Source organism: Syngnathus acus, chromosome 15 (assembly GCF_901709675.1).
Source record: "Syngnathus acus chromosome 15, fSynAcu1.2, whole genome shotgun sequence".
Classification (NCBI taxonomy): Eukaryota; Metazoa; Chordata; class Actinopteri; order Syngnathiformes; family Syngnathidae; genus Syngnathus; species Syngnathus acus.
In genome coordinates this window covers 1597401-1612950 of record NC_051100.1, presented here as the reverse complement: position 1 = coordinate 1612950, position 15550 = coordinate 1597401, and the positions used below count along the sequence as shown (strand labels likewise).

Here is a 15550-nt window from a genome sequence, read left to right as displayed (position 1 = left end):
CACTGTAAGAGAACCTTTCCTCTGTACTTGAGACTGGCTTTTATGTACATGTTGTAAGCACTAAATGTCATGTACATTTTCTTGCCATTTTGATGCCTCCTGCAGCCCATTTAGTCAGCGAACCCATTCAACCTGAATTTAATGCAGCCCGTGCTGATGGCTGCCAACTCGGAAAGTCATTCATGCAAAGGCAGCCCATGTAGTGACAGCCAATCCAGCAGTTAAATAGAATAACTGCACACTTTACAGTTTTGTGGACGTGCTGGAACTTGTAGAATCGCAATCCATTCACTTTCCACCAATTGGAGGTCTCTGCGATATTATGGACTTTTTTTCCCCCCTCAACCTGAAAATAGTTTTACATGTCTCTTTTTTTTAGTTAAGATGAGTTTGAAGATTGGTTTTACACTTTAGGAATGTACTTTTACTTCTTGTTTATTACTTCTGCTGCCCGTTTAGGCAGCAACCTCGTTGACCTCAATTTTAAATAAAATGGTTTTGCTAAAATAAATAATAGGAAAAGTCGACATTCAGTTCATTGTAAACAAACCAGAAGTGTAACGCCTGCAGATATAAAAAAAAAAAGTGAATTCTGAGGCTCGGATGGAAGCTCTTGTCGTTTAATTCAGATTAACATGTTTCTGAATAGGTAATGAATGATTGATTAATGGTTAACCAGCAAACGTAACCTCATTGCAGCATTAAAAATCGTTGCTCTAGAGTTGGCCTTTTATGGCTACATTTACAACTTGGCCAGCTCAATTCATTCACATTCCACCAAATGTCATCGTTGCTATTTATCGTTCAATATGGAACTCCACCAAACTTTATATTTATTTCAGATTAGCTTTAGCCCCTTTAGGCAGCCAACTCATTCGGCCTAAATTAAATGCACCGATCTGGCAGTTAGCAAAGTCATTTGCCTAATACGACCCCCCACCCTAATCGCAATGTCTTTTTTTGGGTTCCAAATGGTCACCCCCACCAATCCATCAATTTTATACAATCCACTGTTTGCCCACCAGAGCATAAATAAACATGCTTTTAAAGTATCAAGCCGATCCCTCCTCATCCTTGACGCTTCCCTGCTTTATTTATTTATTTATTTTATTTTATCCGCTTAAAGCCTTTGATTTGCGAAGCGTTAATCAGAGATGAACAGAGGACGCCGCAAACCTCGCCGGCAGCTTTGTATCCTCTCCGCATCACACGAAGCTTCAACGCTGCGCCCGCCGCCGCCGCCGCACGACCCAGTGTTCCTTCAAAGGCGATGACCTATCCTATAAATACGGGCAGATTGCTTAGCCGTGCCGCATAAACACGCTGATTCTCTGTAGGCTTCAACGGGCACATGCACTCGCTGTCTGCTCCAGCTCGTCTGAATGGAGCTTGTTAGCTGAGGTCACGCTGCCCCCTGTGCACGGGGTCACCGTTGAAGAAACCTCAGCCATCGGAGACAATTGGGGATAGCAAAAAAAAAAAGTCTTCATTGATTCCCCTAGTGTCCCCGTTTTCTAACTGCGGCCAGGAAAGCGTGTAAATTGTGCATGATTTCTTTTCCCCTGTGGGAGGCGTGAGATTCAAATGTAAAATGATGTAACAAGCCTGCAGTCATTTTCATTTGCGCTTGTTAGCCTCTCAGCTGCTCTCAAATCAAGGACAGGTCTCGGAAACATTTTTTTTTTTTTCCTCTCGTAACATTTACAAAACCAACTACAAGTAAACACTTTTTTTGGACCATGACTTACGCATCGAACATAGCCAAGGCCACAATTTGAGAATAGTTTGGAGAATATCCGGTGTAGCTCAGTGGTAGAGTGTTTGTCTACCAACTTGCAGGTTTGATCCTCATCCCTGGTGTCAAAGTGTTCTTGAGCAGGACACTGAACCCTGAATTGCTCCCAGTGGTGCCTGGTAGCAGCCCCCTCTGGTAGAATACCTTCATTTGGTTGTCATTCTTTATTTTCTCTATAAGCACGCATAGTCTTGACTTCATTAAAGTCCAGTAACACCACCCGCTACGCCCCGTGCTAAATGTCCCAAACAAAGTCAAACATTTTCCCTTCACGCAGTGCGGCCTTCAAGCGAGTTGCTTCTGTCGCCACAAAAGATGTTGCTGCTCTTCCTAACTGTTAAGCGGCCTCATTGATTTGACAGCATGGAGCCAATTAGGCCAAAAAGCTCCAACCTCGGCTCGAAAAGCACCCGACGCCTCCTGTCCGCCGGTAACGTGTTTGCTCTCGGCCCGCTTGAGTGCGAGAAAAGCTGCGTTTAGGAGGGAAGCTCATTAGAGGTGGGTGCCAGGCTGATCGGGTTCAGCGTGGAGACAGCACTTGACTTGTTTTGCTTTTCCTTCTTAAAATCCACTGGAGGAGGAAGAAACCTTTTAAGAATTGAGGTTTCTAATTTTAGTTCCCCTAAGACCTTTTTACAAAGCCTTTAAAACTACCTTGGGGGAGGAAACATCCAATTAAACATTATGAAAAAATCATGAAGGGCATTCAAAGCATGTGCAGGCCTATGCTTCTAAAAATAGTTGACCAATCAGAAAAATAGACATGATATGGAAATGTAGTTTTTAAAAAAATCGGATCATTGGTCCTATTCAAATAAAAATAAAAAAATAAAGAAAGAAAGAAATATTGCATCAAGTTTCTGGAACATTCTTTAAAAGCACGCACGCTTGAAGGACAGATGATTGATGGAGTTCGTTCTGTTTTTCCAACAGCCATCACACTTTTCAGGCCCAACATTCTGATTCATACCTCGTCTAAGTGATTTGGATGCAATAGAAATCAGTCATACACACACACACACACACACACACACACGTCTATGCTGTACATTTACTCCCACGCGGACGCGCCACACTTCGGAAAATTGTCCGGCGACCTTGACGGGATGAAAGCGGTTATTGTGTTGGACCATGGAAAACATTCAACCTTCAAGGTGGTATGGAACAGATGGCTGCTTTGTGGGTGCTGCTGACAATTTCAAAAGCTTTAGTGTGGCACTCAATATTCCATCATTATGCAGCTGATTTGTTTGGTAAAATATCATCAATATTTTAATGTTATTGCAACATGTAACATTCCTATTGGAATATCATTCAAGGATGGTGAGACTTATTGTATTCCTTCGAGCATCGTATCTCAGCTTGTTAATGAAACATCTTTGTGTCTCTCTGTGATGGAATAGCATTCACTGGGACAAAGACAAACGCGTCCTACAATTTATGACTTCGGACACAAACGGATGTCAGTTATTTGTTTTTGCCAATGGGATGATTTCCCGTGAATAATCTTTGTCTTTTGTTTTCTCGCTGCCTAGTCATTCGTTAAAACTGCACGCCTCCGTCTGCATGTAATCATTTGCTCCATTATTTGTTTTCACTGCCTGCCTGCCTGCCTGCGTGAGGCCATAAATTGCTGGCGCCTTCGATTTCTACCCGATGAGTTCTTCATGTGCTGTCACAAGCAGTCAAAGCAGAGCAACAATCAGCTCGAGAAGCTGCAAGTTATCGTGCGGGGCTGGGAAAACTCACTTCTGTAGCTTGTAACTAATTAGTTAGTGTGTTCCTCTGTGATCTTCTCATCCGGGATGAAGTTTCCGAACGCCCGGTTTGAGATTTACCGTCCGCGCTCAGATTTAAAACTCAACTTGATGAATCCGCCTTCATCTAAGCCGAACGTTAAGAGGTTTTTGGCCTTCTGCATGTTTGAATCTTTTCATCATTGTTCGGCATTTGTTTGTTTGTAAATCATTTTGGGTGTCTTCCACTGGATTCCATAAATCCATTCCTGGCTTTTAGCCAATCTTTCATGTCAGATTGAGTATATTTCCTATAAACTTCCTCCCACCCATTTAAGCTACTTCCAATCTATTTTCTGCTGACATTAAAATGATCAAATTCAAAGATGTCATGGATGACGAGCGCTGACCTTTTTAATGCCCCACAATTCACAGCGTCGCCTATTTTTAGCCCAGAGCCACTGGAGCTTTAAAGATTGTATCAATGGGAGAGGAGCAGTCCGCGGTTTAATTCAACCAGATGCTACATTCAAGATGTTTCTTTCTTACGCATCACTTCTTTTGGTCGAGGAATAAAGTGACTTCTATTTTAGTGGCGGGTCATAAAAGAATGCGCATCACTGACATCCTCCGCCGGCAGGCTTCCTTTGTGATGCCGTGATTGTTTCTGTCCAGCGGCGGGAGGAACCTCGCAAATGGGGCTAAAGTGTACTTAGTGTCCGGCCGGCTATTGTGAAGACAGACAGAATGCCCTCCTCTCCTTGTGTATTGATAGAGTTAAAACGATTCTGCTGGCGGATGTCATCTATTTAGTTCACCATCCACAAAATATCCAAACACGCTCTGGCCTGAAGGTCTCCCAATGGGTCCAATATAAGACCGGAAGAACCCTAACCTTTCAGCTTTGGTATGATAGACTTGGTATGTATGGATGACACCGACAATCAGATTGTGAACGGCATTGGAAGGGCCTGATTCACTTAAGCTTTGCACGTGCTAAAACTGCTTACATTTTTGAAACGTTACAAATAAAAATGAGCATGAGACGTCATGTTAACAGCAAACTGGATGAGACTGACCCTGTAGCCCCTGACTCGTTTGAAAATAAATGGCAGATGGAGAATTATTTATCCTTTTTTTTTTTCATTTGATCCATTTTATATCCAAGTGCATTAGACTCTGGCAACAATTCACCCTTCGCTTCCACGTGACATGAATGGCTCCTGTTATTATGCTGTTGCTATGATACTAGATGGAGTAAAAAGTAAGAGCTTTTGTAGCATTAGTGACAAGAGAGCATACTATTATTAAACGGACTCGCCAAGGCATTAAACGTGTTTATGGTGTTCTGGTAAAAAGTGCTGCTATGGCAACATCCACGGTAATCCGGTCGTCGGACGAGAGGGGTCTTCTAACCTTTGCCACATCCAGACAATTGATGAGTCTGTTGGTTGAAAACAACCTATCCAGTTTCCATACACGGCGTTATCCGATTCAGCCTTCCACCCGAGCGCATGTGCGTTTGCGTCTCTCGTCCCTTTGCGCCGTGACCCGGTGTTGGCCTGTAACCCAGGGACACCGACCGGGTAACTGTACCGCCGTTAAAATAGCAAACAGGGCGAACGGAGCGTGTTATGAGATTTGCTCGTTACTTGTCTCCTCGGGTGAGTCTATAAATAGCCGCCCACACTGGAATAGAGTTTTCCCCAGCGATGCAGACGAAAGCCAGAGGAACAGCTGCACTAAAGCCAAGTCCTGTTAGATCACATGGGCGGCCGGCCGGTCACTCACTCTTAAAAGCTAAATTTACCGATGAGGATGAGGCTCTTTCTCTGAATCAGCTTTGTATTTTCCCCATTGCAGATTTTTTTGGTTTTCGCTCTGTTGGCTTAATTTGCACGGTTATCGCTGTCAACCTCGCTCCGTCATTGTGTCGCTCTCTCCTTTTGGACATTTTGACCTCATCCGTCCCCGGTCTCTGTTACCCCGTCCTGTAGATTTCCTGCTGTCAGTTCCTATTTTGTCTCCCTCCCTGTCATGTTTTACCTCTCTCTCTCTCTCTCCATCCCTGTTGGTCTCTATTCCTTTCTCATTATTGCCTCCCCTCCCCTGTGTATGCTGCTAATTGGCGCAATCCTAATATTAACTATGTTCACGGCTCTCGTTATGGGGACGCCTCTTGAAGGAGCAATATGAACTCAATACGCGTTTAAAAATGGGAATTCTAAAAGGAGATAGCGTTCATATGGGAGGATTTCTTTAAGCTGACCTGCAAGATGAATTGTCTCAAACATTCACAAGATGTGAATAATCAACAAAAAAGTAGTGTCGTTTTGAGTTTTGGCCTTTAATCAACAAAAAAGTCGTGTCGTTTTGGCCATTTGACTTAAATTGTACAGTCGACCCCAGAATAGAAAAAAAAATCCGTGTCAACCAGGAAGTAGCTCGCCAAGATGGTTTGTTGAGATTTCTGTCAATTCCCTCATCCTACTCCGCCCTCCTATTTGAGGTTGGACAGGAACAAATGAGCTAGCGGCCATATCCACTCCCACCCACAGCCCTTCCTTCACTGTGTTGACATCACAGGTGTGTATATATAGCCGGCAGATGGATTCTCCCATGGCAGGCCGCTTGCTCTCCTCCCTGGGCTCAGGCCGCATCGTCGTCCCTCAAATGAACTAGAAACCATTTTTTGTTTACGTTGTCTTCTCTGATCTGTCCAGCCATCGCTTGGTGACTGCATGCGTTATTCATGTTGCCCTCCTCAGCTGGCACGCACGCATCAACACGCCTGACTGAACGCATCGCTGATGCCGAATGTGCCATGCTAGTGTTCAGGTGTGCGCCAAACCCATTGTTGTTAGCTTGTTTCGGGATGAAAACCATCCTCAAAATAATCTTAAAATAAATTAGGGTCCTTTGTTATTTTTGTTCTAGCTTATTCTCCCTCTAGCGACCTACTTTTAAAGTAACTTTGACCAATTAAATTCTGATAGGGAATGTTTAATTGTTGAATGTGGTTTCAAGCAATATTCACAAATAGTCATTGCTCAAGGAAATAAAATGAAATATGAAACTTCAAAATTCGTGCTTCAATCCAAAGTTTTTGTTTTAATGTATCATTTTAACGATCTGCCTGAAAGCTACTCTCGGCTATGAAACGTCTACGGGTAAGAAATGACCGCAGGGCATCGACCTCGCTATCGCAACATGCTTGGGGTGCTTCGGAGCAGGCGTGCGGCCAATCCGAGTGAAACCTTAGACTCGCGCGCACACACACTTGACACAGAGTGCTCCACCATGTGACCAGCGAGACAAATGCTAATGGAGTCGTGACTTCTGAGAATGCAAAAACCACAGTGTTGGAAGGTGTTGCACTTTTAATTGGGATATTTCAAAATCATCTTGACACTATCAAATGAGTGTTTGCAAGATGTTTTGCTTCCTCCTTTATCATGTGTTGTTAAAATAATTGAATTGGTTCAGAGTTTCTCTGCTCCGTTCCAGTGGCCCAAAACAACTTTCTGAAGTAATCGAATCATGTGTTTGATTACATGCTTCCATGACACTTGGAGGCTGAGTCCCCCAACACTAATAACCAAATAAAGCACAAATAAGCAAATTAGCTACTGGCGTTTTAAAGATGGAGGCCTTGTGGCAAGAGCAGATAATGATCTAATGACTAAGTCTGGCTCTTTTAGGGCTAGTTTATTGGCATTGTTCTGGGGGTGGGAATCAAATTAGGAAAATGGCAGCTGTGTCCATGCCTTACCATTATCAAATGTAATCCAATTTGATGAGAAAATCCTCTTGAAATGGACAGAGCAACCTCTCGGGCTCATCTGTAATAGCAGCGCGCCGCGTCTGGTTTGATCTGTTTGGCCTGAGAGATGGTCTGTCCATCAGGTCGCTTGGTCCATTTGGTTCTCAGTTAAAAGTACCTTTTTTTTTTTCTTTCTTTTTTTTAATCTACTTACTGTCGAACCTCTGAGGTCAAACACAACCTCATCTGAATGGGGCCACTGTCCTCGAACTTGAAAACGATTCCAATTGTAAGACTCCTCCCAAGATATATGCCGAGTGACATTTGTATGAATCCAAAGAGGTGCAGGAATGTTGCAACATGACCGTTTTTTTTTTCTTCTTCTCTGTCCCGCATGCACGAGTTAGCATTGAGAAGCCTGCATGACAGTCACCCTAAGGAGCAATTAACTTAAAGAAGCATATGTGCGGAATGGAAAGAGCAACTACTACGTATATATCATTCTGTCATGATCTAATATGCGGCCATTCAAGCACATGCACACGTAACGCAGATGGATGCCATTATGGCGTGATGGCTTTTTCTTTGCCGCCCTCAGAGGATTTTTAGCTAATCATGAATGTGGATGTGCTTATTGAAGCTTTCCCCACGAAGCAAAGATGTTTCAGGAGCTCGTGTGGCCAAGATGACAAGTGTAGTGATGATTTCAAGAATGTTCGAGTCTCTGTTTATCTCTTCTTTGTTGGCCTTTCATAATCAACTTTTTTTTTTGTCTTCCAGGAGGCTCAGAAAGTGAACAACCCCGCCAACACTCAGGCAGCAGACAGGGCGCTAAAGGGTCCTGATGAGAAGACGGAAGAGGTCCCGGCCAGTGAGGTGGGATGGATGACTTCGGTCAAAGACTGGGCCGGCGTTATGATCTCTGCCCAGACTCTCACCGGCAGAGTTCTGGTAAGTTGTTTTTTTCCCCTCCCATTTCAAAATGTAAATTCCCCCAAATCTTTGCGTTCAAATTCCTGAGCAGTGTGTTGTGCAGTGTCAACCACACTTGCAGCTAAGTGCTTCATTTTGGTCTGAGAAAAAGCACACTGGTTTCACACATTCAAGTTGGCTTTGGCCCAGAATGGCTCCGCTCAATATTTAGCCTAGCGCTATAAATGTTTATATTTACACATTTGGATGAATTCTGTATTCCTTTGAGTTTTGTTTTTGATATACAACTAAGGTTATAATTAGCGCTACTTCACGCCTTACCCTCAAGCATCTTCCTGATTCAATTTTCATCACTGAAAAACATTTTTGAACTAAAAGCAAACGCTAATTCTGACCATAATAAATTTGCCATCCACATCATGCATAGTCTGGATGAATTGCCACCCCACACTGTCGGGACGTTATTAGATTCCATAGGGAAGCTCATTTCTATGTCAAATTCCGACTGAAAGGCTGATTTGGCCGGCACCGCCCAATTAGCAATTCTAGTTGACTTGCGGCATGCTGTTCTACAAGGTGGTGTTTACTCTGCCAGCTGAACCAATGAGTGAGCATGCTTACAGTATGCAAATGTGTACAAGTACAAGCGGGGGATAGCAAGCTGACACTGTAAATTGAAATTTGATGGCAGTACATTAGACATGATTTGAAACAGTCCCGACATGATTGGCTTGTCCACTTTAAGCCTTTCATAAAAGTGTGACGTTCAGGAATGACGGCTATTTGAAGCACAGCACCTTCATGTTCAAGTGCTATGTAATTAATGCGATTCCTGCGGTGTCAATCAAAAGTGAGCATCATCATACATCGGAGCTCATTAGAGTACCCGTTGAAGTTCCGAATGAGTATGCGTGATCCCAATTGTTTGAGATGAGCTTTAACAATGTCGCTATGAGCCCGAGTCGTGTGTGGCGGAATATTTTTTCCCTGAAATGGTTTAATAGTACTGTCCCAATTATTGCCTAACCCACAGCATATGCATGTCTCACTAATAGCAGTCTCTTTGGCTAACGATTTAAAACATACCATGAAATGGTAGCTTGCGACAGGCTGGATGGAGAATGTGGCCATTAGACTGCAATTATTGTAGCAATTGAGGGAAATGGAGTGCAGTAATTGGTCGCCTCCAGCAGAGATGCTGTTGATTCAGTTTCATCGACTGCTTTGCCGTCTGAGGAAAGACGACACGGACTCGTCACCTCAATTTTAATGCCAATCCACCAATCCGAGCCAGGCATTCGCATGACATGTGTCTGGCCGTGCACAAAAGGTAACTTTTCAAAGCGACTCATTTATGTGAATCACGGCGGGCTCGGAAAATACTTTGATTTGACTTGAGTGGCTTTATTCTAAAATAATGGTACTCACACTGGAGTGCAATTTTAAACAAATCCACTCTGCTTAGTAGTAAATGAGCAAAGTGTGAATGTAATTTCCGGAGCTGCCACTTTGAAGTTTGCCGTAATGTGACAGTTGCTTAATACTTGGCCAGGATAGTGAGGAAACCGGGAGGGAGGGAGGGACTGGGGGGTGGAATATGAAGAATCCTATGGGGAGCTGTCAATTTACAAAATGAGCCTCTCTTTCATCCACTGGCACGGACTCGCACTTTCATCTCTCGTCTCGAAGCTCCGGCTCCATCAAGCCGCTATGCATAAATGTGTACGAGCCAATGACAGAAGCATCGGCAGGGGGAGAGCTGGCGAGGAATCAGACGCCGGTTGCTTTACGGGATACGCAAACGAGTGCGGAACGTCCAATAGGGACCTCAATCGGGCCTTGTCTGTTTTTTCCCTAATTTGCATCGATGATGTAATGACGTGCGGCAGAAAGTGTGCGGACGTAAATATATATGCTGGTGAATTCTCTGTGTAGGTGAATGAGTATCTCCTCGTGTGGGCTGACTATGTACATTTGCGGACGCTCCCATTTGTCCGTATACTACACACGCACCGTGAGTGTGTGTGTGTGTGTGTGTGTAGGTGGCTTACTGATGTTTGTGAGACTCGTGCTCTCCCATCAGTGTTTCACTGCAGATCAAGATTGCAAGGAGAATCTATGTACACAGAACCTGGCCGGTAACCATAGCAACTGCTGTGTAGTGGGGCTCAGTCATCTGACATTAAGGGGGTGTCTGCAACACGCACGCAAAACACGCACACGCACACAGGTGGGATTAAAGAAACGTGATGCCGACTCCATTCGGTCCAAATGGAAGAAGCCCAAGGTCAGAACGATGCAGTCACAAGTAGAGCCGCACTCAGGATGCTTTCACATCTCATCACTCAGGTGGAATTTGGGTAACACCTGAGCCACACTGAAGGACCACCTGATGTTTAACCCTAGCATGTTTCTGAAACAAATTTGCAGTCAGAACTTCTCCAGTGTGGTCTTTTTGTTTACAGTGCAACAGGCTTTGGTAGAAAGAAAAAGCAGCTGTTTCCCGTGTGGAAGCGATGAAGAGTGGAACGTAACCTGCCTTGCTTGCAAGCACACTCTTCTGTTTTCATGCTTTGATCTCGAGGTTGGGGAAATATGTCGCTACCTACTGCCGTGTTTATTTGGGGAGCAATGAGACCCAATGTGGAGATGCATGTTAATACTCGGTCGGAATGCACACTTTTAGACCAGACATTGAAAAGTTGGGGTACAAAATTCAGAGGAACCCATAATGAGACACAACAAACTTTTTTTGGCAAATAATTGTGGTTAAAACAACCTTGAATTTATCGTCTGAACTATGCTCTATTGTATTGTCGCATTCCTACCTCTGACCTTGTTATGTGAATTCTCGCTGAAGTTCAATGAAATCAGACTCGTCACCATTTTATCATCTAAGCAGATGCCAAGGAATATTCTCCGCCTTCCACCCTTTCCAAAGCATTCGATGAATTTTCTAATTGACATGACACTTGTGCTTTTGCTATATTGAAGATGGTGACCATTTTTGGTCAAATATTTCACCACGAGGCGCTTCTGCTAATTTGGTCATTTATTGACTTGAAGATAAGTGTCCACAACATAAGCATAGAACTTTCCCCGTCGAAAGTTTGCGGACAAACTTTAAACCCAACTGTGAATGTATTAGAAATAAGCCTCAGCCTCACTGGCAAAACAAACAAAATCACGTTTGTTAATTTGCCTTGATAAGTGCCCTACCGATGAAAGACCAAGCGTACCCAAAGGCTCGCCGACTGAATAACAAACAAGTCCAAATCCAGAGGCTTTGCCTCTCTCCTCTCATTTTAATCCACCGCGCCGTGCTGATCGAGTGGTGTTAGAACCTCCTTTTTTTTTTTTTTGCCTGTCCGTGATGCGTGATTTGACTTCGGCTCTGATGAGAGCAAAATTAAATATCCACCCACGGCGTACAACCATTACGATCTGACACGTGCTGCATGAGAAACAGCTCATTGTGGTGATTAGCAAGAAAGCTAGTAGAGCAGAAACCTATTAAGGCTCGTAGCATTGTTCAGACTTTGGACGCAGTGCCAATAAAGAAAAGAGCCGCGGGCACATACAGCCATTTACAGTTCGGATTCCAATTTACGAGTCCGTCGTCGTGCCCTGTGCTGATAACGCATTGTAACCGCTGACTGGTCATATGTCAAAGTCCTCATTAATAGTCCAGTCAGTGTCACACCGAAACACGCCATATATCTCCTTTCAATAAGGTGCCGTCACCCCTTGTGCGCCGGGATAAGATTGATGCTAACATTAGCCTCGTCTACGGGTGTCTTTGTTTTTGGCCTATCCCTTTTTTGGGGACTGTAGCACCACATCAAATATTTAACAGCATCTCTCGTGTGGCTTTCAGCTCACTTTGAGCTCAGGGTCATAGCGACAGACATCAAGCGTCATAAAAGTAATCGCATGTGACCTCGGAAATGGACCGATAGGTGAATTAAGTGCCATTTGTGTGGTCTTATGCAAAGCAGGAAGGAACTTAGCAATGGAGTGCCTCTAGCAGTCGAAGGAGGACGTGTCTTTGAGAGCCCTGTGAGCAGCTGTTCACTCAAAAGGGGCCGCATGTAGGTGGAAAGGCACGGCACCTCTCGATGCCTCATCAAGCTCTTGACGGGGGAATCACTCCGCTTGCTTTGCAGATAGACCTCATTAAGCACCCAAGGGCAGGCCGTCCAAGGAAATTTCCCATCGGACAGCTGCGAGCGGCCTGACGTTCTTTTTTGGGACTAATTGATTCATGTGCTAATGTTCCACCCATAATGTATGTAATCTGGTAATGTCCAAGAAAAACAGGATTATAACCTACGGGCGTGGATATTTTGCACTATTTTCCCCCGCGCGATGGATTTGCACGGCATGGTCGTTTCCAGAAATAGGTCAGGTCCCGCCATCTTTCTTAATGGGATCTTGGGCGGCAACCGGGGACCATCTGTTCGCAAAGCCCGTGGTCATCCCTCCGCCTTCCCATCAACCCAAACATTGCATATCAACCCTCATTTTCTATATTAGATCAAATACACCACTTTCTTTCTGTTTTTTTTGCCAGTAAAAGTTGAAATGACTTTGTCTGACCCAACAGATGGCCCTACTTGTTTTTTTTCTTGGCAGACTAGTGAATGTTAAAATGGTCATACATGTAGCATCCTAATTTGAAGACTGCAGTGGTTTATTTCTTCTGCATTTGTCAGGGCCTATTGTTTTGGCTACGTGTCCCCGTACGTCCCGTTGTGGAGAAAATTAGTGTGAAAGTGTTCTCGACCTCTTTCCTGATCCGAGAACAGCTGCCGCAATTCACCGTATTTTCCACGCTGGTGTTTACCTCATTGTTTTACACCATTGGACCGACAGTTTGACAAATTCAGTTTGCACCCTGGGCTTGTTTGGGTGTGTGTGTCTCTGATACCTTTTCCTATCACTAGGAACAGTCGAATATGTTTTCTGCTCACCGAATGTGTGTGTGTGTGTTCAAGCAGCTGTATATTTGTTTGCTTGCCAGTGTGTGCAAACGCACGACTGTGTTTGTAGCCTCACTGATTACACTTTCCCGTTGAGTGTGTGTAACTAATTTATTGCTGTCAGCAAACTCCTCAGCATGGGTACAGCTGTCAAAACAGCCTCAGCTCCTGCGTCGTGACAACACTTTCATCCCTCCGCATGAAAATAACTGCCGGCATCCCGCCCGCACCGCACCGCACCGCATTGCGCCGGCCGCTCCTTTTGAATGTATGGCCCCGTTGCAAACTTGAGGGTTTTGCATCAGTGGCTTTGTCCAGCCAAAGGGAGCCCAGCATGTGTGGGGGAATTCATGAGGAAGTTGGACAACAAAACAAATCCACCCCAAATTGTCCCCGAGTGTTAAAGGAGCACGGGGGAATATGATAGAGTTGAAACGTCCTTCTGGCAGGGGGACCACCGATAGAAATGAGCCAACTAAAAGTGTGTCCAAGATTTCTGATCATTTCTAATTCTGTTGTTAATCCTACATTTACATACCCTAGAAAAAAATTGGAGAATAATTATTTTCGGTATTGCTATGTTTTGTTGAATAATTGCGCACTTCTGAAATGTCTCATTTCATTTGAATCCTTTTACAAATGAAATCAAATTCTGCTCACAGCGTGTTAGCTTCTGAAAATAATATCTTTCAATTGAACTACCATTATATTTATTTTTTCATTTATTGTTTAAATTATTTATTTTTGATATACCTCTCTACCAGTGTCAATCAAAGACAAAGAATTGTAACTTTAATATATCCCTTGTGTCGTATCATGCTACATTATTTGTTCATTAAAACCTGACAACGTGCTATGAATGAATACAAACAAGAAGAACACTAATGCATCCTTGACAAATACATGACACACATTCCATTCTCATAGTCAGTGGCTGCCCAGCCCAAAAAAAATAAAATAAAATTGCTTTCTGGTAGCCCATCAGTCATGTTGTGTGAAATAAGCAATCGATGGCCGCATCCCGAGCCAATTTCACCGTAAATTAACAGCAGTGGACACGGACAAATCTATCCATTTTTCACCTCTCCTTTTGCTATTCGCCAGTGTGTTCCCGCCGTAATCAAAGTCAACAGCAGATTTCCTTCACTCAAATTCTGTGTCCCCTGCTTTTCCTCTCCAATGTTTTTGTTTAGCCGCCATATCCGTTCGTCATTTGCCGTCATTTATCAGCTCAATCAATAACAATCCAATTGGCATCAAGCTGCATCCTTCGAATGGTGATGAATAGTTGCTTATGCCCGTGCAAGCAACCCTGCAGCGGAATGACTGAGTGGGAGAAAGTGCACGCCAACGTCTTCCCGGTTGAGAAAATTCACAAAAACACTGCCTTAAAGGACAGCCATGCTTTTTTTTTTTTATCCATAAGTGATCTTTATGAAATATTGATGTCTGCAACCCAGTGAGGGGCCAGGCCGGTGGGTGCGGTTCTCTGCCTATAATTGTCTTTGCATCGATCAATTTGAGCCTGTCGTTTTGATGCAAAGTATTTTTAGATTAGGAAGACCCGGTATGGTTGTAATATACACGGAGCATACTGAGATCTTACTGTTAGTAGTATTGCAGTTTTATTTATGCCAAATAAATCCCAGAATAGACCACATGTGTTTGGCATTTTATAAACGCATATGAAATATCATCGCTTCATGCAATCAACCGGCCGTTTGTTATTGTTGTTTGACTCCAGCTTGTGATTTGCAAGCACAGGTTGCTGGCGATTTACGGTTGCCATGGTCACAGGTTCCCTTGTGTAAAGTCTCGCTTTTTCTGGGAGGCTACCACTTGAGAAATGTGCCTATACAGGTTGGATAGATGTGTGTGGTTTATTAATCCCATGAGGTTAATAATTTAGAGGTAGAAAAAGTCTAAAAGATGGAAGTGGAGAAGTAGAATGGAAAGAAATGGTTGGTGCACTCACCGTGTTTTCCCATAGGAAATAAAATTAATCTGCTGTTGCCATCTAAAGCTCTTTATGAACTGTTAAGACAAATTAACGGTCATCCAATGTGTAAAAAGAAGTTACCCACCGTTAATCGTAAAAATTAAAAACAATAAATCGTGTCGGTGAATGTGTAGCTGGAGATTGCAATTTTCTGTTGGAGGTGAGTCTCTCCATATAAAGACAAAGCGATGTTTACTTTTAATTCTTTTATCATTGATGTTAAGTTATTACTGACATATTTTTACCATTTCCCACACTGCGAAAAAAAAAAATGGTTTTAAGGTTACATGTTTTTTTGTTCCACGTACGTATCAAGGTTAGTTTCTCAACGCCTCCCACAGG

General features: G+C 43.5%; 1 protein-coding gene across 46 annotated transcripts in view; it reads left to right on the top strand.

Moving 5' to 3' along the window:
- Positions 1-15550, top strand: part of kcnma1a (potassium large conductance calcium-activated channel, subfamily M, alpha member 1a) — a 103812-nt gene that overhangs the window by 15744 nt on the left and 72518 nt on the right. For all 46 annotated transcript variants that reach the window (XM_037272284.1, XM_037272306.1, XM_037272304.1 and 43 more), the window contains exon 2: positions 8075-8245. In XM_037272284.1, coding sequence (XP_037128179.1) covers positions 8075-8245 — 171 coding nt within the window. The remainder of the gene's footprint in view (positions 1-8074; positions 8246-15550) is intronic.